We start from the raw sequence: 18,264 nt of genomic DNA on the forward strand, positions 1-18,264 counted from the left end.
AGGCTCTCTGCACAGCAGGGAGTCTGCTTCTCCCTCTCTCTCTGCCTCCCCTACCCTGCACGTGCTCTCTCTCTCTCTCACATAAATAAATAAAATATTAAAACAAAAAGTAATTAGTTATAGCCACTGGCATAATTTTCAGACAAGAAGGGAACATTTGCAGGTGAGCGTTTGTGTACAGAGATGTGAGGGTACAGTAAGGCCCCTTGCTCCCTCCCCCTACACTAAGTCAGGGCTCCTACATAACATGTAAAATATACCATTGTAATATACTTCCGGATATAATTTTAGGATCACTCGAATGATGAGTTATTGCTCTGTGATACGTCATCTTTCTTCTTATTCAGAATTCCCAGGAATGAATGTCCTAGGATGGCAAAGTCACTCTGATTAAGTCAGCTCCCCAAAGCTGCAATTCTCAAGTGGGGAATGTTTTGCCTCCTGGAGGATATGTGGCAATGTTTGGAGCTGTTTTTTGGTTGTCAGGACTGGGGGAGGGGTGTCATTGGCATCCAGTAGAAGCTAGGGATGCTGCTTCCCATTTTATAATGCACAGAAGAGCCCCACAACAAAGGATTACTTCTCCCATGGGGCACCCAGGTGGCTCAGTGGTTGAGCATCTGCCTTTGGCACAGGTCGTGATCCCAGGGTCCTAGGATGGAGTCTCGCATCGGGCTCCCTGCGTGGAGCCTGCTTCTCCTCTCCCTATGTCTCTGCCTCTCTCTCTGTGTCTCTCATGAATAAATAAACTCTTAAAAAAAAAAAGAAAAAGAAAAAGAATTACTCCACCCCATACGCAATAGTTTCTGGGTTGAGAAACTCTGCCCAAGGGCCAATCAGCAATCCTCCAGACTGGCCCCTCTTCCCAGTCTTTGTGGGCAACAGGCATATCCCTGGGCTTCTTTCTTCTGCATTTTAGGGACGCTTTGTCCTTTCCCTGGGATAACTTCCTCAGGAGAAACAACATGTTTTTTTTTTTTAAGATTTTATTTTTATTTCTTTATTATGAGAGACACAGAGACAGGCAGAGACACAGGCAGAGGGAGAAGCAGATTCCCTGCAGGGAGCAGGATGAAGGACTCGATCCCACGACCCCGGGATCACAACCTGAGTGTGGAAGGCAGATGCTCAACCACTGAGCCATCCAGGTGCCCGCAACATATTTTTAAAAGTAATGAAAACAAGCACTCCTGTTCAGACTTGGAGAGCTGCAACCCTTATTTCTTCTTCAGCTTGCCTCGTTTCACCACCACGTTAACCTGTGGGGCGTGCAGGGCCAGTCCACAGGAGGAGGCTCACACAGGGCTGTGAGGTCCCGGCCTCCTATGCAACTCCCTTAGTCCTCAGAGAGACCTGCTTGAGGTCAGGGGGGCCCCTGTGCAGGAGGGGATCCAGCCGGCTGGGGCCTCCTTTTACATCTTTGAGGGACATGGACTGTGAAGGGAGTTAACTGAAAGCAAATGGCGGGAAACCAGCGTCTGTTTGAGGGCTCCCCTGCGTGAGGGAACGTCTTGCTTCAGCACGATTGTCTAGGCTCAGAAACTAAAGTGTCTGCAAGGGGCAGGAGGAAGGTAGGAGGAAGGTTGATAAAGTATACAGTTTAAAACGTCATCCTGGGGTCCTGGGATGGAGTCCCGCATGGGCTCCCCTCAGGGAGCCTGCTTCTCCCTCTGCCCATGTCTCTGCCTCTCTCTCTATGTCTCTCATGAATAAATAAATAAAATCTTTTTAAAAAATAAAATAAAAAAAAATAAAACGTCCTACATTGTTCAGGTGTTACCGGTCAAGGCCCAGACAAGCCTTGCTCATCTAGAAGCTCCCCAGGCCTGGGTTTAGGAGAGGAGCTAGCAAGGGGCCTAGGGCACGGAATGCACAGAGCCGCTCCCTCTTGGGGTCCTGCGATTTCAGGGGCAGTGCAGCACCACCTTGAGAGCGCTCCAGCTAGCTCTCTTGCCTCCCCTCCGCCTGGCCTGTGGGTCCCCCAGCTTCAGAGGGGCAGGAGCTGCCTATGCTACTGGAAAGGGTACAGCAGGTCACAGGATGCTTGTGAGCAGACGTCCCCAGGGGCCTGAGTGATCTTGAATCTCCTTTTGTCCAGCTTTAGAGATAAACCCTCACAAAGTCTCCTGGTCTCAGATTCTTCCTTCCAGCTCTGCCCCAGCCTATTCTTAGTCCGGATTATTTGCCTTGCTTCCCTGGAATGTCCGCAGTACTTTTCTCATTTCCAAATCGTGTGTGCTCCTCTTTCTGCCTAGCCAAGCAGTATCTCTCTTTCGACCCTCTGAATCCTATGGTTCGCCGTGAGCTCTCTTAACAATAATTTTTTTTTTAATTACAAAAAATGTGTTGTTGAAGTACACTTCACATACAATCTTATATTAGTTTTGGGTGTACAATGTACTGATTCAACAATTTTGTGCACCGTGCTCACCATGACAAGTGTCATCGCCATCTGTCACCATACCACGTTATTATATTTTTTACTATATTCTCTATGCTGCACTTTTCATCTCCATGGCTTATTTATTTTACGACTGGAAGCTTGTGTCTCTTAATCCCTTCCATCAACCTTACCTACCCACCTCTTTCCGTGGTATTGATTACGTGGCTCGATTGTTCTCTGTATTTAAGAGTCTGGTTTTGTTTGTTTGTTTTAAGATTCTACATGTTACTTTAGCATTTTATTCAAAGCACTTGCCAATGCTGTCATCCTTTTTCTCTTGCACTTATTAATTTATAATGTACTGTTTGTGGCAGGCTGAATAATGGCCTCTGAGGATAGCCACATCCGAATCCCTGGAGCCTGTGAATGTACGTCACGTGGCAAGAAGGACTTGGCCATCGTGATTCAGCTAAAGACCTTGAGATGAGGAGGTTTTCCTGGATTATCCAGATGGGCTGCAAGTGGGATCCCAAGGCCCCTACAAGACGGAGGCAGAGGGAGAATTGACTACAGCAGGAGGTGTGATGTTGCAGGGACTCCAGAGGGGGCCATGGGCTAAGGACTGTGAGTGGCCCTCAGAAGCTGGAAGCCAAGACGACCGGGGAACATGGTCTCCTTTCAGAACCTCCAAAAGGAAACATCCCTTCCAACACCTTGCACTTAAACTCCGTGAGACGTGTGGCCACCACAACTGTAAAAGAAGAAATCTGTGTTATATCACCTAGTTTGTGGTTATTAGTTTCAGCAGCGATAGGAAGCTGGTATGCTATCCTTGTGTTCTGGTAAACAGTACGCACGTTTTTCTAGACTAAACATGCATGAAGGAGTCAGTGTGGTTTGGGATTAAGAGTAATGGCTCTGGAGCAATCAAACCTGGGTTCAAATTCTGGCCGCCCCTTGTAGTGGACATTTGCCAATGTTTTGTCCCCTCAGGCTTTTGGACTTTCTTCCTCTGTGAGGCAGACCGTGTGACCTAATATTCATTTTCCACTTTCCATTACTAAGAGAACTCTGATTTTGTGAATGTGGAACACGTGACCGTCTTAAAACCAATCACATTTCACTCTCTCCTTTGAAGCTACAGCAGCCACTGACAGTTCTGGCCTTGTGGTCCTTTCTAGGAGGGGCTTCAGAGGAAGCTCTTTAAAAAGGATTGATTCTGATTAGCATGAGCCTTTGCCCTTTGACTTGAAGGCCACAAGCTAAGGATGGCGGAGTGGAAAGGTAGACATATGTGGGGTCCCAGGTGGAATCATGGAGACAGCATTCCAGCCTGATTCTCACACTTCCAGGCTTGTTACTTTGTAGGAAGAATAAGCCCTTTGTTTCGGGAAGCCTCTGTTTTCTCTTTGTTTTTGCTTTAAATATTTCTTTGGGGGAGGGGCTATCACACTTCTCTTAGGAGAAACATTTTACAGTTTAGAGGTCTTTTTTTTTTTTTAAGGTTTTATTTATTTATTCATGAGAGACACACAGAGAGAGGCAGAGACACAGGCAGAGGGAGAAGCAGGCACCACGCAGGGAGCCCAATGCGGGGACCGGATCCCAGGACCCCAGGATCACCACCTGAGCCAAAGGCAGATGCTCAACGGCTGAGCCACCCAGACTTCCCTCTTTTTTTTTTTTTTTATACACTTTATCATGCCATGAATTTGTAGGGAGTGGGTTTCAGCAGCTTAAGCTCCTTTCTGTTGGTTCTCACAAAGTGTGCTTCTTGGATGGAGCCACCAGGCACTTCAGTTGAACCCAAGTAACTTCTCTTTGGCTTCCTTTTTTTCTGGTCCTTTTCCTTCAGAGGCTTCAGCAATCTATCTCTGCTCTTAGAGTGCTTAATATGCTCACTACGCACATCGATTCTCTTGGCAAGCCTCCTGCCCTTAACTTGTTTGTTTACAGCAATGCCAACAGCATGCTGGGTACCATTGTAGACTTTTCCAGTTTTGCCATGGTAACGTTTGTGGGGCATTTCATTTTGAACAGTGTTCACTCCCTTGATGGCCACCGTATCACCTGTTTTGTACACTTGCATGGATGCGGCTGAAAGAACAAATCTATCTTCCAAAAGGCCTAGAGAACATATAGCCGGAGCCCTTCCTCTTTTCTTCTCGTTGGTCATCTTGGTGTGTTACTGGAAGATGGAGGATCTGGCTAAAAGGCTAACCCACTGTTTTTTTTTGTGTCCTCTATTACATTAACCCTATGATTTATCATTTCTTTCACTTTATGGAACTTAGCCATTTTTATCTTTGATTCTAGTATATTCTAGTCTGTTGTACATGTATCTGTGACCAGACTCTAAACTTCTTGAAAGAGGCAAATTACCAGCGGGTAGGAACATAGTCTCTGGAGTTCCATAGCCCTGGCATATTTGTTAGGATAAGTGGTACCAGTGGGATAGCAGACAAAACTCAAGTTTTCTGTGGCTCCATGCAATAGAAGCTTATTGTTCACATGAAGCCCTTTCTGGTGTGCACTGTCATTCAGGGAGCTAGGCTCTGGCTGTCTCATAGTTCTTTATTGCCTTGTCTCCCCAAAGTGGTTTTCCCACGTGCACCGTTAGGAACTTGGACAGATATAGCTACTCATTAGATTGAGCTGTAAGAAACTGATGATGTTTGAACACAAAAATAGCCTACAAAATGGCAGTTTCACATGATTCTGCTTAATTTTACATGTGTGATTTTAAGCAAGAGACTCTAAATCCATTTCCTCAGCTGTAAAATGGGGTACCAATACTCCCTCCCTCTAGGGAGGTTATACAGATTAAATAAGAGGATGAATGCAAAGGACCTAGTAAAGGGTCTGACACATAGTAGGTGGCTCAAAAGGCTAGTGCTTAGCTCAGGCTCTTTGGCACATACTAGCTACTCTTTAACTATCTTTAAAGAAATTGAGATACAATTCACATACCATAAAATTCACCTCTTTAAAGTGTATAATTCAGTGGTTTTTAGTATATTCATAAAGTTGTGCAACAATCACCACCAATTCCAGAACATGTTCACCATCCCAAAATGAAACCTCATATCCAATTAGCAGTCACTTTAATTATCTTCTAACTGCTACTCTAGTCCTGGATTCAATAATCTCTTTTCCTTAATATTATTATTTATTAACTTACTTTTAATTGAGGTATAGTGGACACACAATGTTACACTGGATTCAGGTGTAAAACAACATGATTCGATAACTAGATGTTACGCTATGCTCAACCCGAGTGTAGCTACCATCTGTCACCATCCAAGGCTATTACAATACCATTGACTGAATCCCCTGTACCTTTTATCTCTGTGACTTTATTTATTTCATAATTGGAATCAATTATTTTTTGAAAGAATAAACTTTGTTGAGAGTACCTTGCTTAGAGTACTTGGTTATAGGACTCACTCAGTATTTATTAATTTTAACTCCTTTAGAGTTAAATAAACATTACTTGTTTATTCATCAATTGAGAGCCCAATTTCATGTGTGTGCGCATGTGTGTGTTAAGTGTATATAATCATGGACATCTCACATTGAAGCTCAGGAAATCAGATTCTCCTACACCAGAATAATAAAAAAGACAAAGATAACAACAACAATAATAACATGGGTAACAATCCTGGCTGTGTATTTAGGAAGACATAAGGAAGTCATTGCGATGCTGTGCGGCTGTGGGGATCTCTACCTCCAGGTCTGGGAGAGAATCATGGGAGAGAGTGGAATCCTTCTCGAATGCAGTGACCTTCTTCATACTCCTCCGCTCTTGGATCCTCAAGAGAACAAACAGAACCAGTGTTTAGGAGGGTGCCTAGAAAGTTCCTCAGTTGTATTTAATTTTTTATTTTAGAGCACTCTACAAATAGCACTATTTTGGGCACACACAAAGCAGGGCAAGTCAAAATGAAATAGTCTTTCACAGCTAAGAATGTCTACTTTCCACACCTGTCAGATTGGACAGGATGTGTCACTGGGGGAGTTGGCTTGATTCTGTTCAGTCACAGCTGTAGAAGCAGATGCATTTTTGCCTACTTTACATTCTTAAAGAAAGGTCATCCTGGAAAACAACCCACTTGGGTATTTACATTACTCTGCATGGTGGATGGTTTCAATAGTTAATCACTGAACTATATTTATTTTGGAGACGGTTCATTGCTCTGATTTCGAAACAGTTCTGCTGTTGCACCTGCTGTGGCTACCAGCGCATTGTTCCGGCTTGGGTCCTTCCTTAAAAGTGTGAGCTGCTGTCACCTCGGAAGGAGCAAGAAATACTGTGCCACTATATGGAAATCAAAATAGTTCCATTATTTTAATTTCTGATGCCTAGGAATGAACAGAGAGATACAAGAAAGGAATCTTTAAATGTGAATGTGACCAATCTGGTGATAAAACATTTTAAAAAATGAATAATCAAAATAAAACTTGCAGACCAAATGGAGGAACAAAAGTGAAAATAAAAACAGCCCATGGTGGGTCAGTGGGTCCTGCCAGCTGGTTACACAGTTGTCTGGAATCACATGGAATACTTAGTTCGACTGCTGACAGAGCAGGAAACTGAGAGGCAGAAAGGTGAAATGACTTGCCCTAGCCCTATTCTGGTGGATATCACGACTGGTCTCTGCACTTGGCTGTTCAGCATTCTTTCTGTCACCCTATACAGCCACCCATGTGTCAATTCTGAGTGACAATAACACGGAGTTTGGGCACCTGTAACTCTTACCTTGAATTCTGCAGGCTTAACACTTCTACTTAGCTTATGAAGTCTGGAGCAACCCTGAGTAGGTTTGGGAATCAAGTAACAACAAATACCACCCTTGAGAGCATGGACTATGGGTTGTGCTTGATATTTGGGATGCAGGCAGTTGAGATCAAACTCTGGTCCCTTTACTCACCAGCTGTGTGATGCTGGTGTCCCAGGGTCGCCTTAACAAATTATTACAAACTGGCTGGCTTGAAACAACAGAAATGTATTCTCTCACAGTTTTGGAGCTAGAAGTCCAAGATCAAGGTGTCAGCGGAGTCATGCTACCTGTGATGGCTTCAGGGAAGAATAATACTTCCTTGCCTTTTCCTAGCTTCTGTGCCTTCCAGCAATCTCTTGGCCATTGTCTTGTAGACACTTCATTCCAGTTTCTGCCGAGGTCATCACATGGCTTTCTTCTCCATTTCTCTGTATCCAAATCTCTGTCTCTTTTCTCTTATAAAGACACCAGTTCTTGGATTTACAGCCTGCTGTAATTTAGTATGATCTCATCTTAATTGGATCACATGTGCAAAGACTCTATTTCCAAATGAACATTGTACATCCACAGGTACTAGGAATAAACCAGTAAACCAGTTTTGGGTCTGAATAGCAAAGAATTAATAAAAATTGCATAAATAACCTAAATAGATGTAAATTTGTGTAGTGTGTTTAAAATAGGCAAGTTTAAAAAAAATAAAAAAAATAGGCAAGTTTTATAACAAAACTATACTGGAGAAGAACCATTCAGTTTCATAGAAGACATCTCATCTTAAAAAAAGATCTAGATTTTCCGGGAAGAGACATTAGTAATCTGAGAATATACTTTTTGCAGAATCTAATGTGGTAAGGGATCTCCAGAAGTTTCTTTAAAGGTAAATCTTGAGCAATGGCGAAGAACAAGAAAAAGCAGAGAAGTAAAACAGCAGAGTTGTTGAAATTGCCAATGATATTCTCAAAAGAATTGAAGTTCTTTTAGAGAATAAATAGAAAAAATATCTGGAGAGGAATCATTTACAATGACTTTTAAGTCATTTAAATTTTAAATCATTTAAAATTGTTCATTCATGTTTTCCATTAAAAATAAAAAGATGATGTCACTGATTTCTTCACCTTGCTATGTCTCTCTGTGTGTAGGTTCCTGTTTTCCTTATTTGGCTTTTTTTTTTTTTAAGGTTTTATTTTTAAGTAATCTTTACACTCAGCATCGGGCTGGAACCCACAACCCTGAGATCACAAGTTGCACGCTCCACTGACTGAGCCAACCCCTTCTTATTTTTTTCTATGTTCCAGTCTGACATAGTTAGATGTGCTTCTATGTAACTCCAAATATTTAATTTAATTAATATCTAATTTAATTTATTTTAGCTTTCCAAACTATTTAAGCTTGCAGTCTAGGCCTAACAACCTAGCAGAAGTCACTGAAGCGCATATGTCCACCTAAGGTGTTATTAAAAAGTAGAACTTTTGGGATCCCTGGGTGGCGCAGCGGTTTGGCCCCTGCCTTTGGCCCAGGGCGCGATCCTGGAGACCCGGGATCGAATCCCACATCGGGCTCCCGGTGCATGGAGCCTGCTTCTCCCTCTGCTATGTCTCTGCGCCCCCTCTCTCTCTCTCTCTCTCTCTCTCTCTCTCTGTGACTATCATAAATAAATAAAAATTAAAAAAAAAGTAGAACTTTTAACAAACAGAGAGAGATACCAGAATCTATATATCTATCTTTATTCCTCAATCATAGTTAAATGTTTGAAACTGAAAGGAAGAAGTTGACTGCTTTTGAACAACATGTATTTACTAAAGATAGAGTGATGTAAAAAGACCACAATTCTAAATGAGATAAAGTAGCATTGCCATGTGGACCCTGATCTATAGGTTTCTGTGATGGTCCAGATCCAATATCCTACATAGCCACCCTGAACTCCATTATTCAGAGGTATTCACTAGATTAGTTGGGTTGCTCAATGCAGGCATCACTCAGCCCTTCGGTCTCTGGTTAGGTGGCTTAACAGGGCTGTGGCAGATGGAGTTCTTGTTTCAGCAGAGACTCTGACAGTATTTGATTGTCATTTCAGTCACTATGCTACCCTGTTGGCCGATATGGCTCATGCTGTGCATACAGATAGTCTTCCTAGGGTGTGATGGCCAATCAGCGAGGTAAACTGGGCCCTAGGGTTGGGCCCTAGGTAAAGAGGAAAATGAAAGAGGAAAATGCTTGGATTGGATTTTCTTTCTTTCTTTTTTTTTTTTGGATTGGATTTTCTTATTGGTTTCTTTCTTTTTTTCTCTATTCCTTTTTTTTTTTTTAAGATTTTATTTATTTATTCATGAGAGATACAGAGAAATAGAGAGGCAGAGACACAGGCAGAAGGAGAAGCAGGCTCCATGCAGGAAGCCCGATGTGGAGCTTGATCCCTGGACTCTAGGATCACGCCCTCAACCAAAGGCAGATGCTCAACCGCTGAGCCACCCAGGCATCCCTCATATTGGTTTCATTGATTATCAAAGGCAACATAGGATGCATGTTAAGTATGGAGCCCTCCAAAAAAGTTTGACTAAGCCATACAACACCTAAATGAACAGTCCTCCATGGTAGTCTCCTTGGGAGGTTATATACTTGTTCAGTGATACCACATTTATGCTGGAATTCTTCTTCTTTTTTTGAGGGGTGGGAGTTGCCACCAGGGCCAGTTAGTCATCCATATAAGGATATCATTTTATTATGAATGTTTTAATGACTCATATAATCATGGATCTGAGACTTCTTTTGCTCTTTACAAATAAAAATTGACCTCAAATGCTAAATATTTCCCGTTACCAGGGACAAATAAAAGACCATGCTTTAAGCTTTGACAGCTATTCTCAAAAGTTCTGAAAGTTAACTCTGACCAATGTCAGAGTCATTGTGATAATCACATAGCTTCTAAGAAGACTTCTGAAGGGGAAAATATTCATTTGGATGTAAGTTATGGCATATTTACTAGAAACTACACCATTTTATAGGGTATTCAATATGTCAGGTATAGGTAGTAAGAGGAGTTATGCTATTCACCCAGTAAAAATGGTATGTATATTTTTGTCATTATAAAATGCATTCTTCTATAAAAGGTGATGTAGCATTTCTAATGAAAGTTTGATCTAAGAATAGCTCTACTACCAAGTTCGGAAAAGTCACCCTAGGGGGAAAAATGCTTAGCAGTTTGTATTTAAATAGCCTCCTTAAATATATTCCTGTTACTCTTTGCATATGACCTTACATATAATTCATATTTATTTATAATTACTTGAGTGAGAAGTATTAAACTTTGGGAACTATAAATTATTAACTTCTTAATGTTCTACTATGAAAGTTAATTTCAGCAGATAAATAGGGGGGAAAAAAAAGCCTGTAGTACCCTGTTTGGTAGAAGAAAATTCGTGTGAGAAGGGCATAGCCCCACACATTCAGGAGCAAACACAACCCTCCCTCTCACCCCACATTCCTATCAGTTTGTCCATTTTGGTCTCTAGCTGTCCACAGAGGAGGAATTTTACTCTTTGCTTTTGATTGCTGTTGGCTTTTTTTTTTTTTTTTTTTTTTGATCTGGTGTTAGGTCTCCCTGAAGCCAGGCCTGCATGACATTGGGTGAATATTCTTTTTTTTTTTTAAAAATATTTATTTATTCATGAGAGACACACAGAGAGAGGCAGAGACATAGGCAGAAGGAGAAGCAGGCTCCCCATGGGGAGCCTGATGCAGGACTCAATCCTGGGACCCTGGGATCAGGATTTGAATCAGAGACAGATGCTCAACCACTGAGTCACCCAGTTGCCCCCATTGGGTGAATATTCTCACTAGTTCCTTCCCTCCCTGTCTCTAGATCTAAGTTCCCAGACTCTTAGCAGGATAGGAAAAGGAGAAAGAAAACTACTTTTTCAACCTTCCTCAAAGCCTGTGAAGTTTTTTCTCACTGTTCTTCCTCTGAGGGATGTAGCTTGTAGCCGGTGAAGATAGATATTTCCAGTGTCTCCTCTTAGGGAGAGGGTGCACCACCCTGTCATGTTGTACCCTCCTCTCCCTTCCCACTTGTCTAGCATCCTTGCACCAAAGGGTGCCCCGGGCTCACTTGCACTTCTTTCCTCATCTGCATGCATGATCCAGATGCCCTCTCCTAGGTGTTCCTGAGACCTCTAGATGTCCGAAGACCCCAATACTTTAATATTCAGATGGAATGGTTGTCACTTCACTTGCTGCAGGATCTCCAGTAGTCTTGCTAAGTTGTCTAAAAATCTTCTGGAGGTCTAATCATTCTGTGCTGTGGTCTGGTTCCCTATCTTAGCCTAGATCCTCTTGACCAGGGAGGTTTTCTATGATTGCGTTTCAGTCACTATTCATTCCATCTAGTGGCAGAAACTTCATCCTGGCCAATTTCAGGTTAAACCCCCGATTTCTTCCCTTCCTACTGTCTCCCCTTCTAAATTCTGTGCAGGGGTGGGGTGGGCTTATGCTGCCAGAGCATCATGAGTGGTGGTGGTGGGATCCAGCCTATTTCCCCCATCTGCCCATGCAAGGTCTTCAGTTAAGAATGGTCATGTCTGGTTCTTGTCTTTCTTGCTTCTTCACACTGGTGTTTGTTGAGATGTCCTTTGTTCTGTGCAGTCTATTCCGATCACGGCTGGTGGGATCTCCTTGCCCTGACCGCAAGGCCTCCACAGATCTCCTGGTTGTCAGCTCCACATCTGGGCAACTCTTGGCAAGTGAGGAAAACATTCTGCTGAGTCCTGTGGCACCTTGGTGGGCCCGGGAAATGAGTGAGGCTGGCATAGGCCTGCCCTTCTTGGCAGACAGACGTCCCTACACCATGTGGGGGTACAGAGGACTTCTGGGAGCTTTCCCACCTGACTAGCAAGTCCCTGGTTTGCTTTGCTCTCAGATCCTCAAATTCTCTGGGGATCTTCCCCCAGGGCTGGTCTAGAAACAGGGCATAGGAGTACTTCTCAAAGACACCAAAGATAACTTTTATCTCATTTCTCTCTGGCTCTCCCTTTCCATAATTTGGAGAACATCTCCAGGGGGTTGGAGTAGGGACAGAAAGAACAGGATTTGACTAATTACATATTGTTTTAAATCTATAATTTATGCCTGGAATCCTAAGATTTCTTTTAAAAATTTTTTCCCCTTTTTTATTTTTTAATATTTTATTTAAATTCAATTTGCCAACATATAGTATAACACCCAGTGCTCATGCCATGCCATCAAGTGCCCTCCTTAGTGCCCGTCACCCAGTCACCCCATCTCCCCACCCTCCTCTCTTTCTGCAACACTTTGTTTCCCACAGTTAGGAATTTCTCATGGTTTGTCTTCCTCTCTAATTTTTCCCTGCTCCTTTCCCCCTCCTTTCCCTTACCCTCCAGCTCCATCTACGTCGAAGCAAATGGTAGGTATTCATCCTTTTTGATGGCTGAGTAATATTCCATTGTGTATATAGATCACATCTTCTTTATCCATTCATCTGTTGAAGGACATTGTGGCTCCTTCCAGTTTGGTTATTGCAGACATTGCTGCGGTGAACCTTGAGGGGCAGGTCATTTCACTACATCTGTATCTTTGGGATAAAAACCCAGTAGTGCAATTGCTGGGTCGTAGGATAGTTTTATTTTTAACTTCTTTTTTTTAAATTTTTTTTATTTTTAACTTCTTGAGGAGCCTCCACACTGTTTTCCAGAGAGGCTGCAGCATCTTGCTTTTCCACCAACAGTGCAAGAGGGGTCCCTTTTCTCTACATCCTTGCCAACATTTGTTGTTTCCTGTCTTGTTCATTTTAGACATTCTTACTGGTGTAAAGTGGTATCTCACTGTGGTTTGGATGGAATCCTAAGACTTTAAAAGTCAAAAGCCCAGAACACAGCCCAGTACTCTGCTTTAACATCCTGCTCCTCATGGAATGCTGTAGCTGGGCAAGTGGGAAGTCAGGAAAGGGTAAGGGTCAGAAAGTGGGAAGTGTGGGGAATGGGCACTACTCTGGGTAACATTTCAAAATAATATCTTGCCGCCTGAACAAATCTTCTTCTGAAGTTTTGGAAGCAATGAGTAACAGGGGGGTTCTCAGCGCAGTGCATGGCAGGGAATCACTGAAAAGTCCACCCCGACCCCCTCCAGGGCTCTAGGAATTTCTCCCATCTCCTCAAGCTCTGGTCTTCCAGGGCAAATAAACTGGTTCCCTCACTCTTTCTTTTCTCTTTTCATCTCTGCTCCCCAAAGTGCCTCCCTTTCTGTCTACCTACAGATACTCCAAATTCAGCTCAGTTTGTATCATCCACTTCTTCCAGAGCAAGACCTGGAGTGAGGAAGGGGGTCCGTTCACATCCAAAGATTCCAAAGATCCAAAAATCCAAAGATTCCCTCTGGGACTTTTCCTATAAAAGGAACAATTCCCAGGACACTTGGCTGGCTCAGTCCAAGGAGCTTGTGGCTCTTGATCTTGGGGTTGTGAGTTTGAGCCCCACATTGGGAGTAGAGATTACTTACAATAAAGAAATAACTTTTTTTTTTAAAGGAGCAATTTCCCACCCCGTTCTGTATAAAGGTACATGAATTCACCTCCCTCCTATTATTTGAAAACAACCACAGTCCTATTTTGCTGTAAATAAAAAAAACTTCCTTCCTCTTTCACCTACATGTAAACATTGATTTTTATTACTGTTTTGAATTATATGCATATTTTTTTAAAAAGTGGAAGTCACTTATTTTCAAGGATTTGCTAACAGTTTCACCAAGTTTCAAAACCCAAGAAAACAGCCAAGTACATTTGCATGCAAAGCCTCACATTTCCCTGCTTCTAAAAATTCATACTTCCTTAACAGTTCTCCTCCTCCCAGAGCTCAGAGAATCGAAATCCAAACCGGCTGCAGGCATATCGCCCAGTTCGCTCAGTGACACAGAAACTGAATGAAAACTTTTGTTAAAGGGGGAGGGAATGGAGACACCGAGGACGCTGTATTTATATGTATTGGTGCTGGATTTACCTAGAATAGTAAGCAAGATTTTGAAGGAGACCAAATATGCCATTCCAGAATATGCCTCGAAATTGATATCAAAACTATTTTGAGCTAAATGTACTTAAAAAAACAAAACAAAACCCATCAGGTACAAGAATGACACTGACTATCCCCCCTTTTCTAACTAAATGCTGAAGATAAAACCCCCATATGGAAGATGTCTTTCCCAAACCAGAAGGAAAGTAACGTTCTTATCAAGACAGGATGTTGAGACTGAGAGGATTCTGTACAAATAGGCCCTGTTCAAATTCTTATCTTTCTTTAGCCTCCCCACATAACTGAGTTACTTTTCCACAATTGCCTCTACTTCAACCTAATATAAAGGCTTGTAGATTTTGCGACTACTTTGAGTGTTCATTTCCTTCTGTGGGCCGCAGTGCCAGGCGAAACTTGCATTAAATTTTTTTTGTATGCTTTTCTCCTCTTTATCTTATGTCAGTTAAATTCTCAGACTCAGTGAAGACCCTAAGAGGGTAGAGAGAATCTTAAGCAGACTCTGGGTCAGTGGATAGCCTGTCATGGGCCTTGATCTCACGACCCCAAGATCATGATCTGAGGCAAAATCAAGAGTCAGATGCTTAGCCTACTGAACCACCCAGGCGCCCCACAAAATATATATTTTTAAGGAATTAACTTGTATTTTTTGTCTACATTTAATCTTTTAAAAGTCAAATAATCCTAGAAGGGAAAGGGTCTGGAGACAGATGTTTCACTGGAGTGTTCAGACTTAGATGCAGCTTTTGGATTCAGCTTGTTCCTCAAACCCTTCACACAGGCCATACATGCTCCCTCCAGCTTCTCCAGAGAAGATACAGCTCCCTTCTTCTGTGTGATGGGGTAGATGGGAACCACTGATCTCCTTGCTCCACATATATAGTCCCAACCATTCCCTGCCCCCTCAACCCTTCCATGGCATCTCAGGCCTAGGATTTTGAGCTTCTCTAGGATTCTGCAGCTACTTTGCCAACTCCTTTGCCATTCTTCTACCTGCTGTTCTTTTTCATGTTTTGAGATTCTGAACCATGTTTCCTGCTAGGGTGACCCTGAGAATGCACATCTCTGTTCTACTTATAGGGAGTGAGGTTGACTCAGGGCCCGGTGACTCAGGGCTGAGTACTATTTTTTACCAAGTGTTGCTCTGCTGGGGTCGTGGCCTCTGCTCTGTTCTGGGTACCGTGTCCTCTCTTATACACTGAGGCCCTCGGAGTTTATTTTTTGGTAGTCACCTTGAGGCCGCACAATTTCACAGTGGTACCATAATCATAAAGAAGGAAGGTCTACTCTGTTTCCTCTGTATTTAATGCAGGCAAATGGGTTTAAAGCAAAGTCACTTGGACCCAGTGGGTTTAAGTTTAGAACAGCTCTTTCTTCTCCTTATTACTCCTGGTGGTCTTGTTGGACTCAGACATGTGCACAGAGAGCTCAGCAGGGGCCGAGCCCATAGACAGTCACTTTGATATTCTAGAAATGTATCACTTCTTATTTTAGGAATCAGAGAAACCTCCTTGACAGTGTTTCTAGCCTCTAGCTCTTTTTTTTCATTCTTCAGCCCTATGTTCATATCATTCCAGACATTCCCAATCATTTTAACTGCCCTGGCTCAAAAATCTTCCACACTTCACTGTTTTTTTCATAAGGGATAATCCAAACTCCTTGGACTTCATTTAGGGCCTTTTCCCATTTGGCTTCATCCTACTTTTCCGAAGAATTTCTTACTCTTCCTCTGTGCTGACTCTACTCCAATTGATTGATACTCGTAATTTCTCAATGTGCATTAGTCATTTTGTGGTTACACCTTGCAGAGTGTTCCTCTTTTCTCACTCCACATGTTCTCTCTCATCCCCCCAGGTCAAGCTTAAGACTGTCTTTCTCTTCAAAGTGTTTCCAGTTTATTCCAATCTGGAGGCCCAGCTATCTGTGGAATTTTATAGTATTTGTGGCAGTAGCTGTCATTTGACAATTATACAGAGCCTTGTGCTACTTCATGTACATCGATATCTCAAAACACAACAGCTTGGCTAGCACAGATCCATTTCTCTGGGCACAGACACCTCTGGAGGGAAGCTGTGGGATTCCTTGGCATTGATTAGTAATCATGAGTAAGGAAAAGGCAGAGGTGCTGTCTTGGATCCTGGAGAAAAGTCAGAACTGGGGCCCTGCAGCTCTGCAGAGCCAGCATTTCCTAGGACTTGGGCATCCCTAGCACTGAGCCTGGGTAGCTGTCATATGGGCCATATCTATTGTAGCCCATGGTCTCTGATGGGCTTCTACATCAAGTGAATTTTTTGATCTTCACTTGTCCGGGCCTTAGGGCCTTTGGTTTCTTTGAAACTCTCAGTACTGGGGAGCCTGGGTGGCAAAGTTGGTTAAGTGGCCGACTTTTGATCTGGACTCAGGTCATGATCTCAAGGTGGTGAGATGGAGCCCCGTATCTGGCTCTGTGCTCAGCACAGAGACTGCTTGAGATTCTCTCTAACCTTTGCCCCTCCAGCTCCTGGGCTCCTCCTGCTTGCACATGTGCAACATCTCGCTCTCCCAAATCAATCAATCAATCTAAAAAAAAAAAAAGAAAGAAAGAAAGAAAGAAAGAAAGAAAGAAAGAAAGAAAGAAAGAAACCTCCAGCACCAACATTTTTAGTCATGCTGTCCCTTTTCATTCAGGTCCATGCCCAAGTAGTTGCATTTCATCCTGAATCATATCTAAATTAACCTCACCCAACAGTCTGTATGGCATCATCCTGTTTTTTTTTTTTCATAGCACATATATGAAAAATATTTGTTCATGTGTTTACAGCAGTTCATGTGTTGTTTCATGTGTTTACAGCAGCCCTATCAATCTTGTTTATTCCTGCATTCCCAGCACTTAGAATAGTGCTAACATATAGTAGGTGCTAAACACATGTTTATTGAATGAGTGCATAAACTGGAGAAGGACCTTTGGACCGTTTCTTGCATTTGAGCAAAGAGAGTTGTAACTCTATTGTGAAGAAGAAGGAGGAGAGGTTGGGTGGCAGAAGGCTACAACCAGAGCTCTGCACCCTGTCCCTTCTCAGCCAGCCCCAGGTTTCCAGGGAGAGCCACATTCATGGCTTTCAGGGCCTGGGAAGCCCAGTGATCCTCTAGTTACCCCAGTATTGAGTTCAGTACAACCACAATGCCCCCCACAATGCCCTAGGGCACTGTTGGCCTCAGGGGAACTCTGGTCAGCGGGCCATAGTGTTGATGAGGGAGCTCCCCAAACTTCCTTTGGGTATGCAAGCTCTAGGCTAGCAAGCAACCATGCTGGAACAGTGGCTGTTAAGTATGTTCTTTTTTTTTTTTTTTTTTTTACAAATTAAGTACTTTTTACCTTTTCAACTTTCTCATTGAAGTGTATCTTGTGTATTGTGAAATGTACAAATATTAAGTGAAATCTTACATCTGTGTACACCTGTGTAACTGTCACCCAGACCAAGACGTATTCAGCATCCTAGCAGATTCCTTCATGCTTGAAGTGATATCCCCTGAGGGTAACCTGACCTAGATCCCCATAGATTATTTTTGCCTTTTTTGGGGAACATCATATAAAAGGAATTATACAGTAAGCGTTTCATTTTTTGAAAGTGGTTATCTAGCCTGACGCTGCATGAACGGGGAAGGGATAAGAACTTTTGCATTCTCCCTCCGTCTGCAGTAGTGTGAGTCAGGCAGCGGGGCGTTTGAATCGTGACTCACTCCCTGTATAACCTCCAGCTGCTTATTCAGCCTTGTTGAACCTTGGTTTTTCTTCATTAGGAAATAGAGTAATTAATTATTCCTACTTTGGAAAGTGCTTGTTAAGATGAGTAATGTATGCAAAGTGCCTCATGCAGTGCCTGGCACATAGTGGGTGCTTGATAAATGTGTGTTGGATAAATAAAGCTTTATATATATTCTTGGCTAGAGTAGGCATTCATTAAACATACACTCAAATAGGAATTATCTCTTGGCCGTGTTCTTGCTTGTACTATAGATTTCTCTTGTCTTCTGCGAACTACCTCTAGGAATCAGTTTAAACATAAGGGTGTGTGTGGCCAAGGACTTCTGT

The 18,264-nt window shown here is 42.7% G+C and overlaps 1 protein-coding gene across 1 annotated transcript; it reads right to left on the minus strand.

Moving 5' to 3' along the window:
- Positions 1–4,082: 4,082 nt before the first annotated feature.
- LOC129509741 (60S ribosomal protein L21-like) lies at positions 4,083–4,559 on the minus strand. The gene has a single exon (XM_055325579.1). It carries the CDS (start codon positions 4,557–4,559, stop codon positions 4,083–4,085), a length of 477 nt encoding a protein of 158 aa, XP_055181554.1.
- Positions 4,560–18,264: the final 13,705 nt, after the last annotated feature.

This window comes from Nyctereutes procyonoides, unplaced genomic scaffold, assembly GCF_905146905.1.
Source record: "Nyctereutes procyonoides isolate TBG_1078 unplaced genomic scaffold, NYPRO_anot_genome, whole genome shotgun sequence".
Classification (NCBI taxonomy): Eukaryota; Metazoa; Chordata; class Mammalia; order Carnivora; family Canidae; genus Nyctereutes; species Nyctereutes procyonoides.